General features: G+C 37.2%; 1 protein-coding gene across 2 annotated transcripts in view; it reads right to left on the bottom strand.

Annotated features, from left to right (window-relative positions):
- Nucleotides 1–12,817, bottom strand: part of UBR1 (ubiquitin protein ligase E3 component n-recognin 1) — a 116,376-nt gene that overhangs the window by 14,884 nt on the left and 88,675 nt on the right. Inside the window, exons 39-43 of one of the 2 annotated variants that reach the window (XM_010994960.3) lie at nt 11,975–12,125; nt 7,656–7,743; nt 6,299–6,432; nt 4,179–4,287; nt 1,282–1,338 (exon numbers count right to left, since the gene is read on the bottom strand). In XM_010994960.3, coding sequence (XP_010993262.2) covers nt 1,282–1,338; nt 4,179–4,287; nt 6,299–6,432; nt 7,656–7,743; nt 11,975–12,125 — 539 coding nt within the window. Of the gene's footprint in view, nt 1–1,281; nt 1,339–4,178; nt 4,288–5,455; nt 6,433–7,655; nt 7,744–11,974; nt 12,126–12,817 lie in introns of those variants that run through there. The other variant, XR_010380872.1, reaches the window with a different exon arrangement.

Genomic DNA, 12,817 nt, shown 5'->3' with positions numbered 1-12,817 from the left:
TGTGTTCAGTAAAATTATCTCCTCTAAGCCTAATCTTGCATAATTGAGAATCTTTACTCTTTACATTTCTATAGAATTAACAGTATATTCCATACATTATTATACTTTATCTTTTGTCTTGAATTTATGAGCATAATTAGATTGTAAATTACCCATGACCAAAAGCTGTATGTTTTATGTCCTTTAACTCTCCCAGAGTATTTAGTACCATGCTGGGGAAATAGATGTCTAAAAGGCACACAACGATCTGAAATATAGGAAAAACTGTGTAAGATCAATAGTCCTAAAGTAGGTACTCATCTTTTAAACCTTCTTTTTCCTAGTCATGTGAATACTACTGCATCTGAGCACAGGGGGTGGGGTCTATAATCTCTAAATCACTGAAGATGGGTTAAGGAGTAGGCAACATAAGCACATTTAAGGAGAAGGTGAAAGGAGCTCAAAGGGTGAAAAAACAGGAGAAAAGAAGGTGGCAAATGCACAAGGTCTCATAATGTTAGCTTTAGCCATTAAAAAGTGGTACTGGTGGTAGTATTTAAGGCTGGGGGTCAATTCCTCTTTCTGTTTATTGATATGATTCAATCTGAATAAGAATGAGAGACTGTACATGATACAAACCAGGCCCTGGGAGGGGTGCAAAGAAGATAAGCATGCAGTTCTAGCCCTTGTTGAGTTTACCACTTAGTGATTTACGGTGCTGGCCAGGACACATGCACACATATGTGAGCACACACACAAGGGGGATATATTAGGATAGGCTTCAGGGAGAACGTAGCATTTGAATTGGTGCTTGAGCAGGAGATGGATTTCAAATGGAGCCATAACTTAAGGGAGATAGGAAGGCTGAAGGAAGTTTTGCTGGGCAGTGTCTAAGCATCAGAAAGGAAGGGAAGGGGAGGAAGGAATAGTTCTATTTGTATCTTTATTCTCAAAAGTAAAAAAAAAAGTGGTTTATATGAATACTGAAAAAATGGTTTATATGAATCTTCTCATTTTAATACACTAGCAGTTCCAAGACACCATCTCTTTCTTTGCCTTTTAATAGGTATGCTCTAGCTTAAGGAACAGGAGCTGGTGGTGTCAAACAATTAAGAGGGAAAGGACAGCCACTCCAAGAAAAAATCAATTGTGGGAAGAATGTAATTTTTGGCAAAGACCTAACAGAAATGTAAGAAACAATGTGATGAGAATGAAGACGGCAGACTAGAAAGCACGCTCGATAACCGACTACATTCAGAAACACAATTTGTAGATGGGGAAGGATTGAGAAGTAAAACCAACCTGACTACAGCGCTTTTTTGCTTCAAACAGTTTAGTAAGGCGGGGTCAGCACACCACCTATATGGAGAGTGGAGAGAAAAACCAAATGGGTCACCACAACTTCAGTGCAATATTCATTGATCCATTCTGTCGAAATCTCTCTGTCCCTTCTTTCCATGTACCCCCTGCTGGACTTCTTTTACCCTATGTCTTGCCCCCTTTTCTTCTCCTTTTCTTGTCTCCGTTTCTTTTTTTCTGTCTTCCTATTTATTCCCCACTTCATTAATTTATTTTTTAAAGAATTTATCTATTACTAGAAAAACAGAAGCCATTCTGAGTATTTTAACAGGAGGGAGTTTAATACCAAGAATTGGAAGTAAAGGTGACGGAAGGGCTGAGAAGCCAATCAGGAGACAAAAAGGCAAGGCAACCCAAAGATTAGCCAGTAACAGGAAGCTACCTTTCCCAGGCTGGAGGAACAGAAGAAAATAGCGGTATTGTTGGAGTTCAGGAGCTAGGGTCACTGGTAGATACTAGAACTGCAGGAGACTAGTCTAGCGGAAACTGGAGCCAGAGAAGGGCTGTAGCCACTGCGGAGATGCCTCACAAGGCAGAGAGGTGGCCTAAACACAGGCTTCTCTCTTCCTCCCAGCCTCCAGCAGCCTGACAGTGCCTCCCACAGGCTGAATTCAGGCAGAAGCTAACTGACAAGGGAGACTGGGGAACAATGGCTACAGGAGTCAGTCTCCTGCCTTTCAGAGCAGAGGATGAGGAAGGGCTCTGAGGCAAGCAGAGCCAGGATTGGTACAGACCTTCTGTTTCAAAGGTTGAGTTTTTAACATTAAATTAGAATAGCAAGTTAAAAATTATCGACTCCAAGAATATAAAAGTAAAATTAATATAAACTACTGTGATTGTACTCAACACAAGCATGATACTGACTTTTTTGGATCCATTTAATTAATTTTTATCACACTAGAGATCAGAATACCTCATGAGAAATAAGGAAACACAGAAAAGAACCCAAGAGAAGAGGTGAGAGCAGAGAAAGGTGGCAGGAGATGGGCAGATATTCACTCGAATCCTGACTTGGGCATGCAGGGGAAGAGACACTGATTAAGAAAAAGGAGAAAGAAAAATGCAGGAAACTGAAAAGACAACGAAATCATGAGTGTAATATTGTGACTGATAATGTCAAAAAAGAGACAGCAGGCCCAAAATGGAGTTACTTGTGCTAAGCCATGTCACCAAATCCAGACTTCATACCTAACCTAAGTGCAATTTCAATCTTCCTCAGAAAAGAAATCTTTACCAGTCAGTCTGGAATTTCCTGGTCAGCACCAGAGAGGTCATCTGCCTAAGAGACACTTTTATCCCATAAACACAGGTGACCTTGCTGGAAATAACCCTTTTTATTTATGACTTCCTTGTCCCACTTGCCCTCTGCCTATAAAAACCTCCTTTCTATTTGCTACTCATGAATTGTTTAATAACCAATTAGATCTTCAGGTTTACTCAGCTGAACTGTGTTTTTTAACAATAATAAGAAATATATATTTGGTCTCTGACCCAGTTCCTGGCACAAATGGGTCAGCACAACTTCAGCACAGAGCTTCCAAAACTTCTGCAATTTCCTAAATGAGAAGAATGAGAATGTGTCTTTTGTTATGTTAACGAAGTGAAGTTTGGACTTAAGAATGTGGGCTGGTAGCCTGAGAACTAACCTCGAGGGATGGAACTTTCAGCCTCCCCCCATACACCATCCTCTAGGGAGGGAGAAGGGTTGGAGGTCGAATCAATTGCCAATGGCCAATGATTTAATCAATCACGCTTACAAAATAAAGCCTCTATAAGAACCCCTAAAGGACAAGATGTGGACAGTTTCCAGGCTGACGTACACATGTTGATTTGGGGAGAGTGGCATGCTCAGAGAGTGCGAAAGCTTGGTTCCCTTTCCCCATACCTTGCTCTCTGCATCTCTTCCACATGGCTTTTCCTGAGTTATATTCTTTTATAATAAAATGGTGACCTAGTAAGTAAAATATTTCTCTGAGTTCTGTGAGCTGCTGAAGAGTGTGTGTGTGTGTGTGTGTGTGTGTGTGTGTGAGTGTGTGTGTGTGTGTGTGTGTGTGTGTGTGTGTAGTGTCAGTTTTATACGACTGAGCCCTTAACCTGTGGGATCTGAAGCTATCTCCAGCTAGACAGTGTCAGAACTGAGTTGAATTTAGGACACCCAGCTGAGAATTGCTTGTTGGATGTGTGGGAAACCCTACCCTACTGCCCCGCCAACAAGTATTGGAATCGGATGTCAGAAACTTTAATGGGGGAAATAAAGTAAGAGTAACACATTTAGAACCGATTAAAAAAAAAAAAAGGAAAACGGTAGTGGCAAAGATAGGGTAAGGAGACTAGAAGTTTGAAGGGTAGAGTGATCTGAAGGGCCAGTAAGCAATGGGGTAGAAAGAAAGTTTTAATGAAAGAAAGACACACTTCTCTATGAGAAATTTAACTGGATACATCTTTGATCTACCAAATGACTTTTTTTTCCTCCCCAGTTACCTTTCTGAGATGTGTACTACCATGTGAGATATGCTGCTGCTGTAGCCTCACTTGGGTTCTTTTGATACTTAACTGTGACTGTATGGTTGCTGATAACATGACTCCCCCTACGCCCTTGCCCCTATTTAAAACTGGGATGAGACAGCAGCCGTGGGAAAAATAAGCACAATGAATGGCAGTCAAGGTGGAACAAGCAGAAATTCCAGCTGCTCACTGCTGCTGGTCTTATTCCCAATTCCATCTGTTTTTGTCACTCCTTTCAATCAATGCTAATCAATCTAAAAGCTTAGCAAATAATTTTAATTTAAAATTTCCAAACTGTATAATAACCCAACAATGATATTTTACCCCCACAGTACCTCTGGAGGAGGGGCCTTACAGTATCCCAGTATTTCTGGAAAAGCAGGAACAAATTTGTGGGTAAAGATAAATAGCTACAGAGTGCACTGTACTCTCCTTCTGCAGAATCTGCAAGAAAAAAATACATTTAATAAGCACGTTATTCTTACCTGATCAACCTGTTAACAGAGTTTCTTCATTGTTTATGCTCATTTCTATACTGTCTCTATATAGAGTGTATTTTGTACTCTATAAAACTATGGGTGATAAGTAAGACATAGTGATACTTTTAAATCCGATTGAGTCAATCTCCTGATCAGACTTCTTCATGGTCAAACCACCACAAAAATACAAAATACAAAAATCCCCTCTGTGGCATAAAGGCCGGACAGCATCTGCCAGTGGCTGCCTCTTAAACCTCATCTCTGACACCCTCCCCTGTTCACTGGGGTACGGCCACTCATCTCTACTATTCTTTGACTCTGTCAACCAAAGCCTTTACATGTACTGTCCCTTATGCTTAGGAGTACTCTTCCTTCAACTCCCTGCCCAGTTCTACACCCTCTCTTTTTCCAGTGTCTCTGAAGGAGAAACCTTCCATGACTATCTATCTAAACGTGTTACCCACTCTGGCCCCAGCACTCTCTGTTCCCATGACCTGCTTTATTTTTCTTTGCAGCACCTATCACCATTTGACATTATACTATATATCTTTATCTGTTTGTTTATATTTGGTCTCTTCCCAATTAAAAAAAAGGACTTTATCTTATCCACTATACCAACTAGATAATGTATGATTTTTTTTAAGTGTTTTTTAAGTGTTGCATTAATTTATTCTAGCCACATGGAAGGAAACATCAGGACTGGGGAGGAAGCTTTCTCTCCAGTACTCATTCTGGGAAATGAAATGTGTCAAAGTTTGAAGACGTTCAAGTATCTTTAATACATCTTTTCTAGGAACCTTACAATCCACACTATATGATACTAATAATACGAAGAAAAACTAACATATTGAGAATTTATTAATTTTTATGACCAAGGTTAAGTGTTCATGTATGTTATTTAATTTCCAAACTGCCTTGCGTTTTATTATCTCTGTTTCATAGATGATGAAGCTGAGGCACAGAGATTAAGATACCCAAGGATATATAGCTAGCAAGCAGAATATAAAATCATGATTTGAATCTAGATATAACTTATAATGGTCTCATGATGAGCAGAAATTTACACTTTTGATTGTTAAACCTTTTTTCTTCTATGCTTAGTGCCTTTTTTTCTCTAGGAAAGCTTTGCTTACCTCAAAATAGCCAAGATATTCTTTATGATCTCTTCTAGAAGCTTCTTGGTTCTAGTTTTTACAATACATGATTTAAAAAAAATGAAAACAACAGATCTGTACTGATAACCACAAGCTACTTGGAAAGTAACATCTTATTCATACAGGTTCAGAATAAACCTAGATTTAACGAACCCTACTAAACTGAGTTCAAGATAAAGAAGCTGATAGCCAGTAAAGCTGACCTGAGAAAAGGACAAAAGGAAGAATCTCTGAGCAACTGGTGATTCTTCTGAAATCATACAAACCTTCTGATTTTTAACCATACAAAGCCACAAGGAAGCCTCTCTACCTGGATCTAGATTTAAGGCAAGTAACGGAAAAAGAAAATGATTCTGTTACTCAAATATACATAGTCTTGGTTTGTTATGATAGGCCTTTCCTACCAGCATTTTAATTCTTTTCTAATAGGTATAGTCATATGTTCAAATTTCAAATAACAGAATATACAACAAAAATCTCCTCCTACCTAGCCTAACAGTTCTCTTCCCTGAAAGGCAACCTATGCCTTTAGGTTCTTGTGTAACCTGTCATATTCTGCATGCTGGCATTTACAGGCTCGAGTATAAAAGCTGTACATAGACAGGAGCCATGACAAGGTTTTGCAGATTATGAGGCTAATCTGGTTTTTAGCCTCATCTTTTACCTCCACCAGGGTGGGGACACACATGTTTGGAGTGGACACTGATGAAAGAGGTGAGGAATGAAGACGTGGTTCTGCCTCTCTCACTTTGCATACTGGAGATTGAAGGTAAGAAAAAAAGTCTCTTATTTACCTCTCTGGGCTTTCATTTTCCTACTTACTGGTAAGCAGTTCTTCAGGTGGAGTTACTCCAAGTAAATAGTAGAAAAACAATGCTGCACAGCGAAGGTAAGGGATGATGCCATTCTTCAGTGAGACCCATAAATACCAGCCAGGAATGCCACACCCAATGCAGCTAAGAGGCAATAATCCCAAAACAGAACAAAATACTGGTCAGACCAAAACTTTGTCTAGATTGTAAACATACCTCCTTTCAAAAACATAGCTAAGCATTAAATAATTTTTTATCCATTTAATTTTTAAACTTTTAAAACAAAATATTTAACTAGCTATAGCTTCAGTCTTTAAATTTCCTAATAGTTTCCTAAAGAGTATATAAATCTTGCATGTTTTATTTACCATGTAGATCTTTAAGGCAAAGAACTTTCTTCTTTTCCTAGCCTTTGTAATGAAATGTGGAGCAAACAGATTTATCAATAACTAACCAAAGCAGCCAAGTTAATTTAAAAAAAGAAGTAATACTTTCCTGATTTCTGTATTAAAATTGGTGATGTGCAGGGTGGTAAAACTAATCTATATGACACTATAATCATACAACACAAAGACTGAACCTTAATGTAAACTACGACTTTATTTAATAACAACGTACTGGCTCATCAACTTAACAAATGTACCACACAAATGCATGATGTTAATAATGGAGAAACTGGTTGGGGAAGGGAGTAAATGGGAAATCTGTTTTTTGTTTGTCTTTTTAATGGAGGTACTGGGGATTGAACCCAGGACTTAGTGTATGCTAGGCATGCGCTCTACCACTTTTCTATAAACCTTAAACAGCTCTAAAAAATTAAGTCGATTAACTTAAAAATAAACATACACATATTCAGTACCTAAACTGGAAAAAAAAACTGACTGATGAAGAAGATGAAAACAAAGAGGGGAAGCTGGTATCTGGTGAAGAAGATCAGCAGAGCACTCCTATTGCACTTTTGGTTTTAACCTCTGCATTGCCAATGTATTTCACACATGACTTAGAGTAGCCTTGAAAAACCTCTAATTAGCTAAGTGCGTCAACTGTATGGAATGCTTTAAAAGGACAACCTATTTTCTACTTTCTACATTTATTTAACTTCTAACTGATGCATACTGTTAAAATTCTATCATCTTTTGCCTATGTTGCCAGAACAGTTTAAAGAGCAAAAGATGTGTCAAAACTTGTTTCAGTCTCAGAAACAAATAAATGGGTAGCTTTTCTTTGTTGTTATTTCAAAAGACATTAACTGATTTTTAAAAACTGGAATTAAAACGGTTCAAAAGTTACACTGCCAAACACTGAACAAAGATGTGGAATTACAAAAATAATATTGAAATAGACTGCACTAATGGACTGCTACTCACCCACTTGTATACTGAGAAACTTCTGCCAAGAAAGAAGATGCAGAACGGGCCTCTTCACTCTCTTCTTGATTCTGAGCAAGGGGGCGGTCTGAAAATGAAATTCTGAAAGATAAATCTACTAATTTGCTATTCAACTTATCAATTATACCTCAATTTCATGGTTCCAGGACAATAAGTAGTGTCAATTCAACTGAGGTTCTTACTTTCTTCTCAGTCTAAATAGTTAATTCTGAATACTAAAACTGTTAGGTAACCTTTATCAGTATGTTAGCTGGCGAAAACACATAGGGCAGAACCACAATCATGCTAAACATGACATTTAAAAAAATATTTACCTCATTATAATACAACCAGGTAAATAAATTAGATCATCTACCTGCTCTGGGTTCCTAGCAGTCTTAGCCAGCAGGAAGAAATTCAACATCTAGAAAGGGAAGTAGGTTCCTGTCTTGCCTTCTTGCTCAAGCAAAGAGAGACACACATAAAAAGAACCTTGTGGGGTCATTTTCCTCCATAATCTATCCTTAACCCTTAGGAAGACTATCCTAAACCTTTCTGGCAATGTCAACTCTCCTACTTGAGTTAAAATTCTGGGTAAGCCACTGAAGTTCTCTGAACTTTTATTGTATTAAAACGGGGATAAACATGATTACTTTTCAGTCTGCTGTGAGGGATGGTTACAGCACATCTGAGTAGTACTCTTTTATTTTAAAAATGCTTTGTTTATACATTAATCCATCTCAGAGGCCATGATTAAAATTACCCTGAGTCTCTTACCTTGAATAGTGCCAGCTCTTTTCCTTTGTCAATTAAGGTCTCTTTAGGAAGGATAATTTTTTTAAAGGAAAATATATCACGAGCTCATACTGATATTTCCAGTTTAAATGCAAGAATTTGACATTTGTATATGACTATTTTTTTGGCTTGGGGTAATTTTACACGCAATGAAATGCACAAATATTAAATGCACCATTTTATGAGTTTGGTGAAATGCATGCACCCATGTAACAAGATCTTTTAAAATTAATTTACCTTTGTTTTTTAAAGCAGTTTTAGGTTCACAACAAAATTGAGTAGAAAGCCCAGATTTCCCATATATCAACTTTTCCCGAATACCCACCATTTCCCCTGCTATCAGCACCACTGAGTTATTGCCCTAAAGTCCATAGTTTGCACTAGTGATCATTCCTGGTGGTGTGCATTCTATCCATTTTGACAAATGTATAATGAAATGTATCCACTATTGTAATATCCCAAAGAGTAGTTTCATTGCCCTAAAAATCCTCCGTGCTCTGCCTGTTCACCTCTCTCTCTCCCCTAACCCCAGGCAATCCCTTATCTTTTTACTGTCTCCATAGTCTTGCACTTTCCAGAATGTCATATAGTTGAAATCATACAGAACGTAGACTTTTCAAATATGTTTCTTTCACTTAGTAATACGCATTTAAGGTTCCTCTACACTTTTTCATTGCTTGATAGCTCATTTGTTTTTAACACTGAAGAATACTCTATTGTTTGGATGTACTATTGTTTATTTATCCATTCACAAAGATACATGGGTTGCTTCCAAATCTTGGCAATTATGAATAAAGTTGCTATAAACATCTGTGTGCAAGTTTTTGTGTAGATCGAGGTTTTCACTTCATTTGGGTAGGCATCAAGGAGTGTGATTGCTGGACTGTATGGTAGAAGCATGCTTAGTTTTGTAAGAAACTGCCAAACTGTATTTTGAAGTGGCATGGACTTCATTCCCGTCAGCAATGAATGAGAGTTCCACATCCTTGCCAGTACTCAGAGTTGCCAGTGTTATGGATTTTGGCCATTCTAATAGATGTGCACTGGTACCTTATTATTGTTTTAATTTGTAATTCTCTAATGACACCTGACATTGAACATCTTTTCATATGCTTAACAGCCACCTGAATATCTTCCTTGGGAAGGTGTCTGTTCAGGTCTTTTGCCAACTATTAATGAGGCTGTTTGTTTTCTTACTGTTGAATCTTAGGGGTTCTTTGCATATTTTGGATAACAGTTTTTTATGTGTCATTTACAGATACATTCAACCAGTTTGTGGCTTATCCTCTCATTCTCTTGATACTATATTTTGCAGAGCAAAAACTGAATTTTAATGAAGTCCAACTTATCAACTCTTTCTTTCATGGATCATGCCTTTGGTGTTGTACCTAAGAAGTCACTGCATATTCAGGGTCACCTAGGTTTCCTCCTATGTTATCGTCTAAGAGTTGTATAGTTTCATACTTTACATTTAGGTCTAGAATCCATTTTCAGTTAATTTTTGGGAAAGGTGTAAGGTCTGTGTGTCTCTGTCTTACATGTGGGTATCTAGTTATTTCAGCACCATTTGTGGAAAAGACTGTCTTTGCTCCATTTGTCTTTGTTCCTTCATCAAAGATCAGTTGACAGTATTTATGTGGGTCTACTTTGGGGCTTTCTATTTTGTTCCATTGATTCATTTGTCTGTTCTTTCACCAATAACACATTGTTTTGATTCCTGTAGCTTTATAGTAAATCTTAAAGTCAAGTAGTGTCAGTCCTCTGACTTTGTTCTTCTCCTTCAATACTGAGTTGGCTATTGAGTCTGTTGCCTTTCCATATAAACTTACAATCAGTTTGTTGATATCCAAAAAATAACCTGTAGGGATTTTAACTGAGATTATTGGGTTTTTATTAACTCTTCTGAATTTATTCTTGTGTCTTTCTCATTATATTGAAAATCTGGTTCCTAATGACATTAACATAACCACTTACTTGGTTTAGCCTAAAAATTACCTAAAATAATTCAAAATAACAAATACCACTAATACCACTAATTGAGTTCAATTTAAGATTTTTAAAATAGTTCTTCCATTATCAGAATATATCCTACTAGAAAAGTACAGTTGAAATACTGTATTTTAAAGTTATCTAAATAATTATTTTCTCAATATACTTGTTATAGTTAGGTTTTTTCCAATTGTTAAAAATTATTTTAACCATTTGATTTTTTTTAGTTAAGTATAATTAGGGTTCTAAAATCAAAATTACATTTAAAAGACATTCACAAGAGTCTTTGCTCAAATCGTTATACTCTTTACCTTGTCCTAGAAGTAACTCTTTTTAATTAGTTTTTGGTTTATACTTCTGTTATTTAATTTATAAAAACTGTAAGTAAATATGAATTTAGGTAAGCACGTATATGCATAAATACACATAAATGTCTTACACAAAGGTATTATACTATAACTACTGCTCTGTACTCTACTTTATTCACTTGATATTACATCCTCGAGCTCACTTCTTCAATAAATCTTGCTCATTCCTTTTTATAGCAGCACAGCATTCCATTATAAGAATACATCATAGGTTATTCAACTAATCTCCCAGTTTTATGCTATTCCAAATAATGTCACAATGAACAATCTTATGCTTGTATTCTTTCATATTTTTGTCAGCAGAGTTTTGGGGTGGATTCCTAAAAGTGGGGTTGGTGGGTCAAAAGATAAATGCATATGCTAATTTTGCTAGATACTGTTGTAAGGTACTTTAATTATCTGTCCTCTGAAGTATTTGAACTTTCAGTACCACTGATACTCAAGACCCGACCCGACTTTGCTTTCTATTAAGAGCTGAGTTTAAAAGGACAAATATATCACAATTCCATGATGTTGTATTACTCATGTATCCTCAAATGAACATTCGTCCAGAAAATACTGAGTTCTTACTGGGTATAACGAAAGTTGCTAGACACTTGAAACTTATGAGGAAAGATTCTGAAATCTGAATGTTCCCTATTTAAGTAACTTACAATAGGGATGAAGGAACAGGAAGAAAGGAGAAGCAGGGAAAGGACTAGAACAACAGTAAGCTGTAACTATAAAATAAGATACTGTGTGATAAGTGCTATAAAATGAATAAAGTTCTATCATTCTAGCTGGAGGAATCAAGAGTGGTTTCATAGTCAGGCTTATCAAAAGGCTGCAAGTATTTAGGTACAAACAGTGGAGAGACTAATTCCCGACCTTGACATTGGGGAATCTGAAGGAAAATAAAAAAGAAAAGCAGATCCAGATGGTCTCCCTGTATACGTAGAAGGCAGCCACAAGTTGGAGAGTCAAGTGGTTTAGCTAACTATTCCTGTCTCTGCTCTTCTACCTTTCTGTTTAAATAGCATCTGTAGGGAAGCAAATGAACAATCATTCAACAAGAGACGTAATACGGGACTTAGAAGTACATAATAGGGTTAATCACAAGCATCATTAATTCTGCCAATAAATCATGGCCAAATGTTATTTACAGTTAACAACTGATGAGGGCTTTACCTGTGTCTATGGCAAGAAGTATCTGAAGCACGTGTGCCATGGTGATCAAATGGAAGAGATAAAGGTGGTTATAGGAAGAACTAACTGGTGAAGGCTGCAGATCAACAGCGTCATCCCAGTACAACGATGGGAATGCTAACACAGCACCCACCTATGAGAGAAAATGGACATGAACGTGGGTAACAACAAAGACCAAAATAAGTTAATCTCATAAATGTAAAGATCACCAGATCCTGCACTGTGTTGGTGCAGTTTTTTAGTAACCACCATATTTTTCCTAATTTTCAAAGGGATATTTTAGAATATAATATACCATAAATAGAGGGAAAAAGTCATCACCAAACAGATTCATCCCTTTACTAGGTCGACTTATTCTAGTTCTAGGTAGTGGTCTCATCCCTGTGGTTTTAGAAGATTCAACATTATAACAACTTGGGGAGCTCTTAAAATAACACTGACACACAGGCCCCACCCCAGTACAACCAAATCATAATCTCAGGGGACAGGGCCCTGTTACCAGCATTCTTTTCAAGGTTCCCCCAAGAGATTCCAAAGACAGGGGTGACAACCACTGGGGAGAAGATACTGGCTAATATTGCATCCACAGACTCCATGCTCTCAACCTCACCACTGCTCTTTCTAGAGAACTTGTTTTGAAGGAATGGAATCATCACATAAATGGAAAAGCTTTGCAAGAAACTCACAAAACAGCTGCCACCCAACTATAGGTGTTTTCGGGTAGCTTAGATGTGTCCATGGCCTGGTCCCTATCACAAATAATTAATGACTTTTAAGATAGCTCACACCATCATTCATTGCTTATAATGTAAACAAGATGAGAAA

This window comes from Camelus dromedarius, chromosome 5 (assembly GCF_036321535.1).
Source record: "Camelus dromedarius isolate mCamDro1 chromosome 5, mCamDro1.pat, whole genome shotgun sequence".
In the NCBI taxonomy this organism is placed as follows: Eukaryota; Metazoa; Chordata; class Mammalia; order Artiodactyla; family Camelidae; genus Camelus; species Camelus dromedarius.
This window is presented reverse-complemented; position numbering and strand designations above follow the sequence as displayed.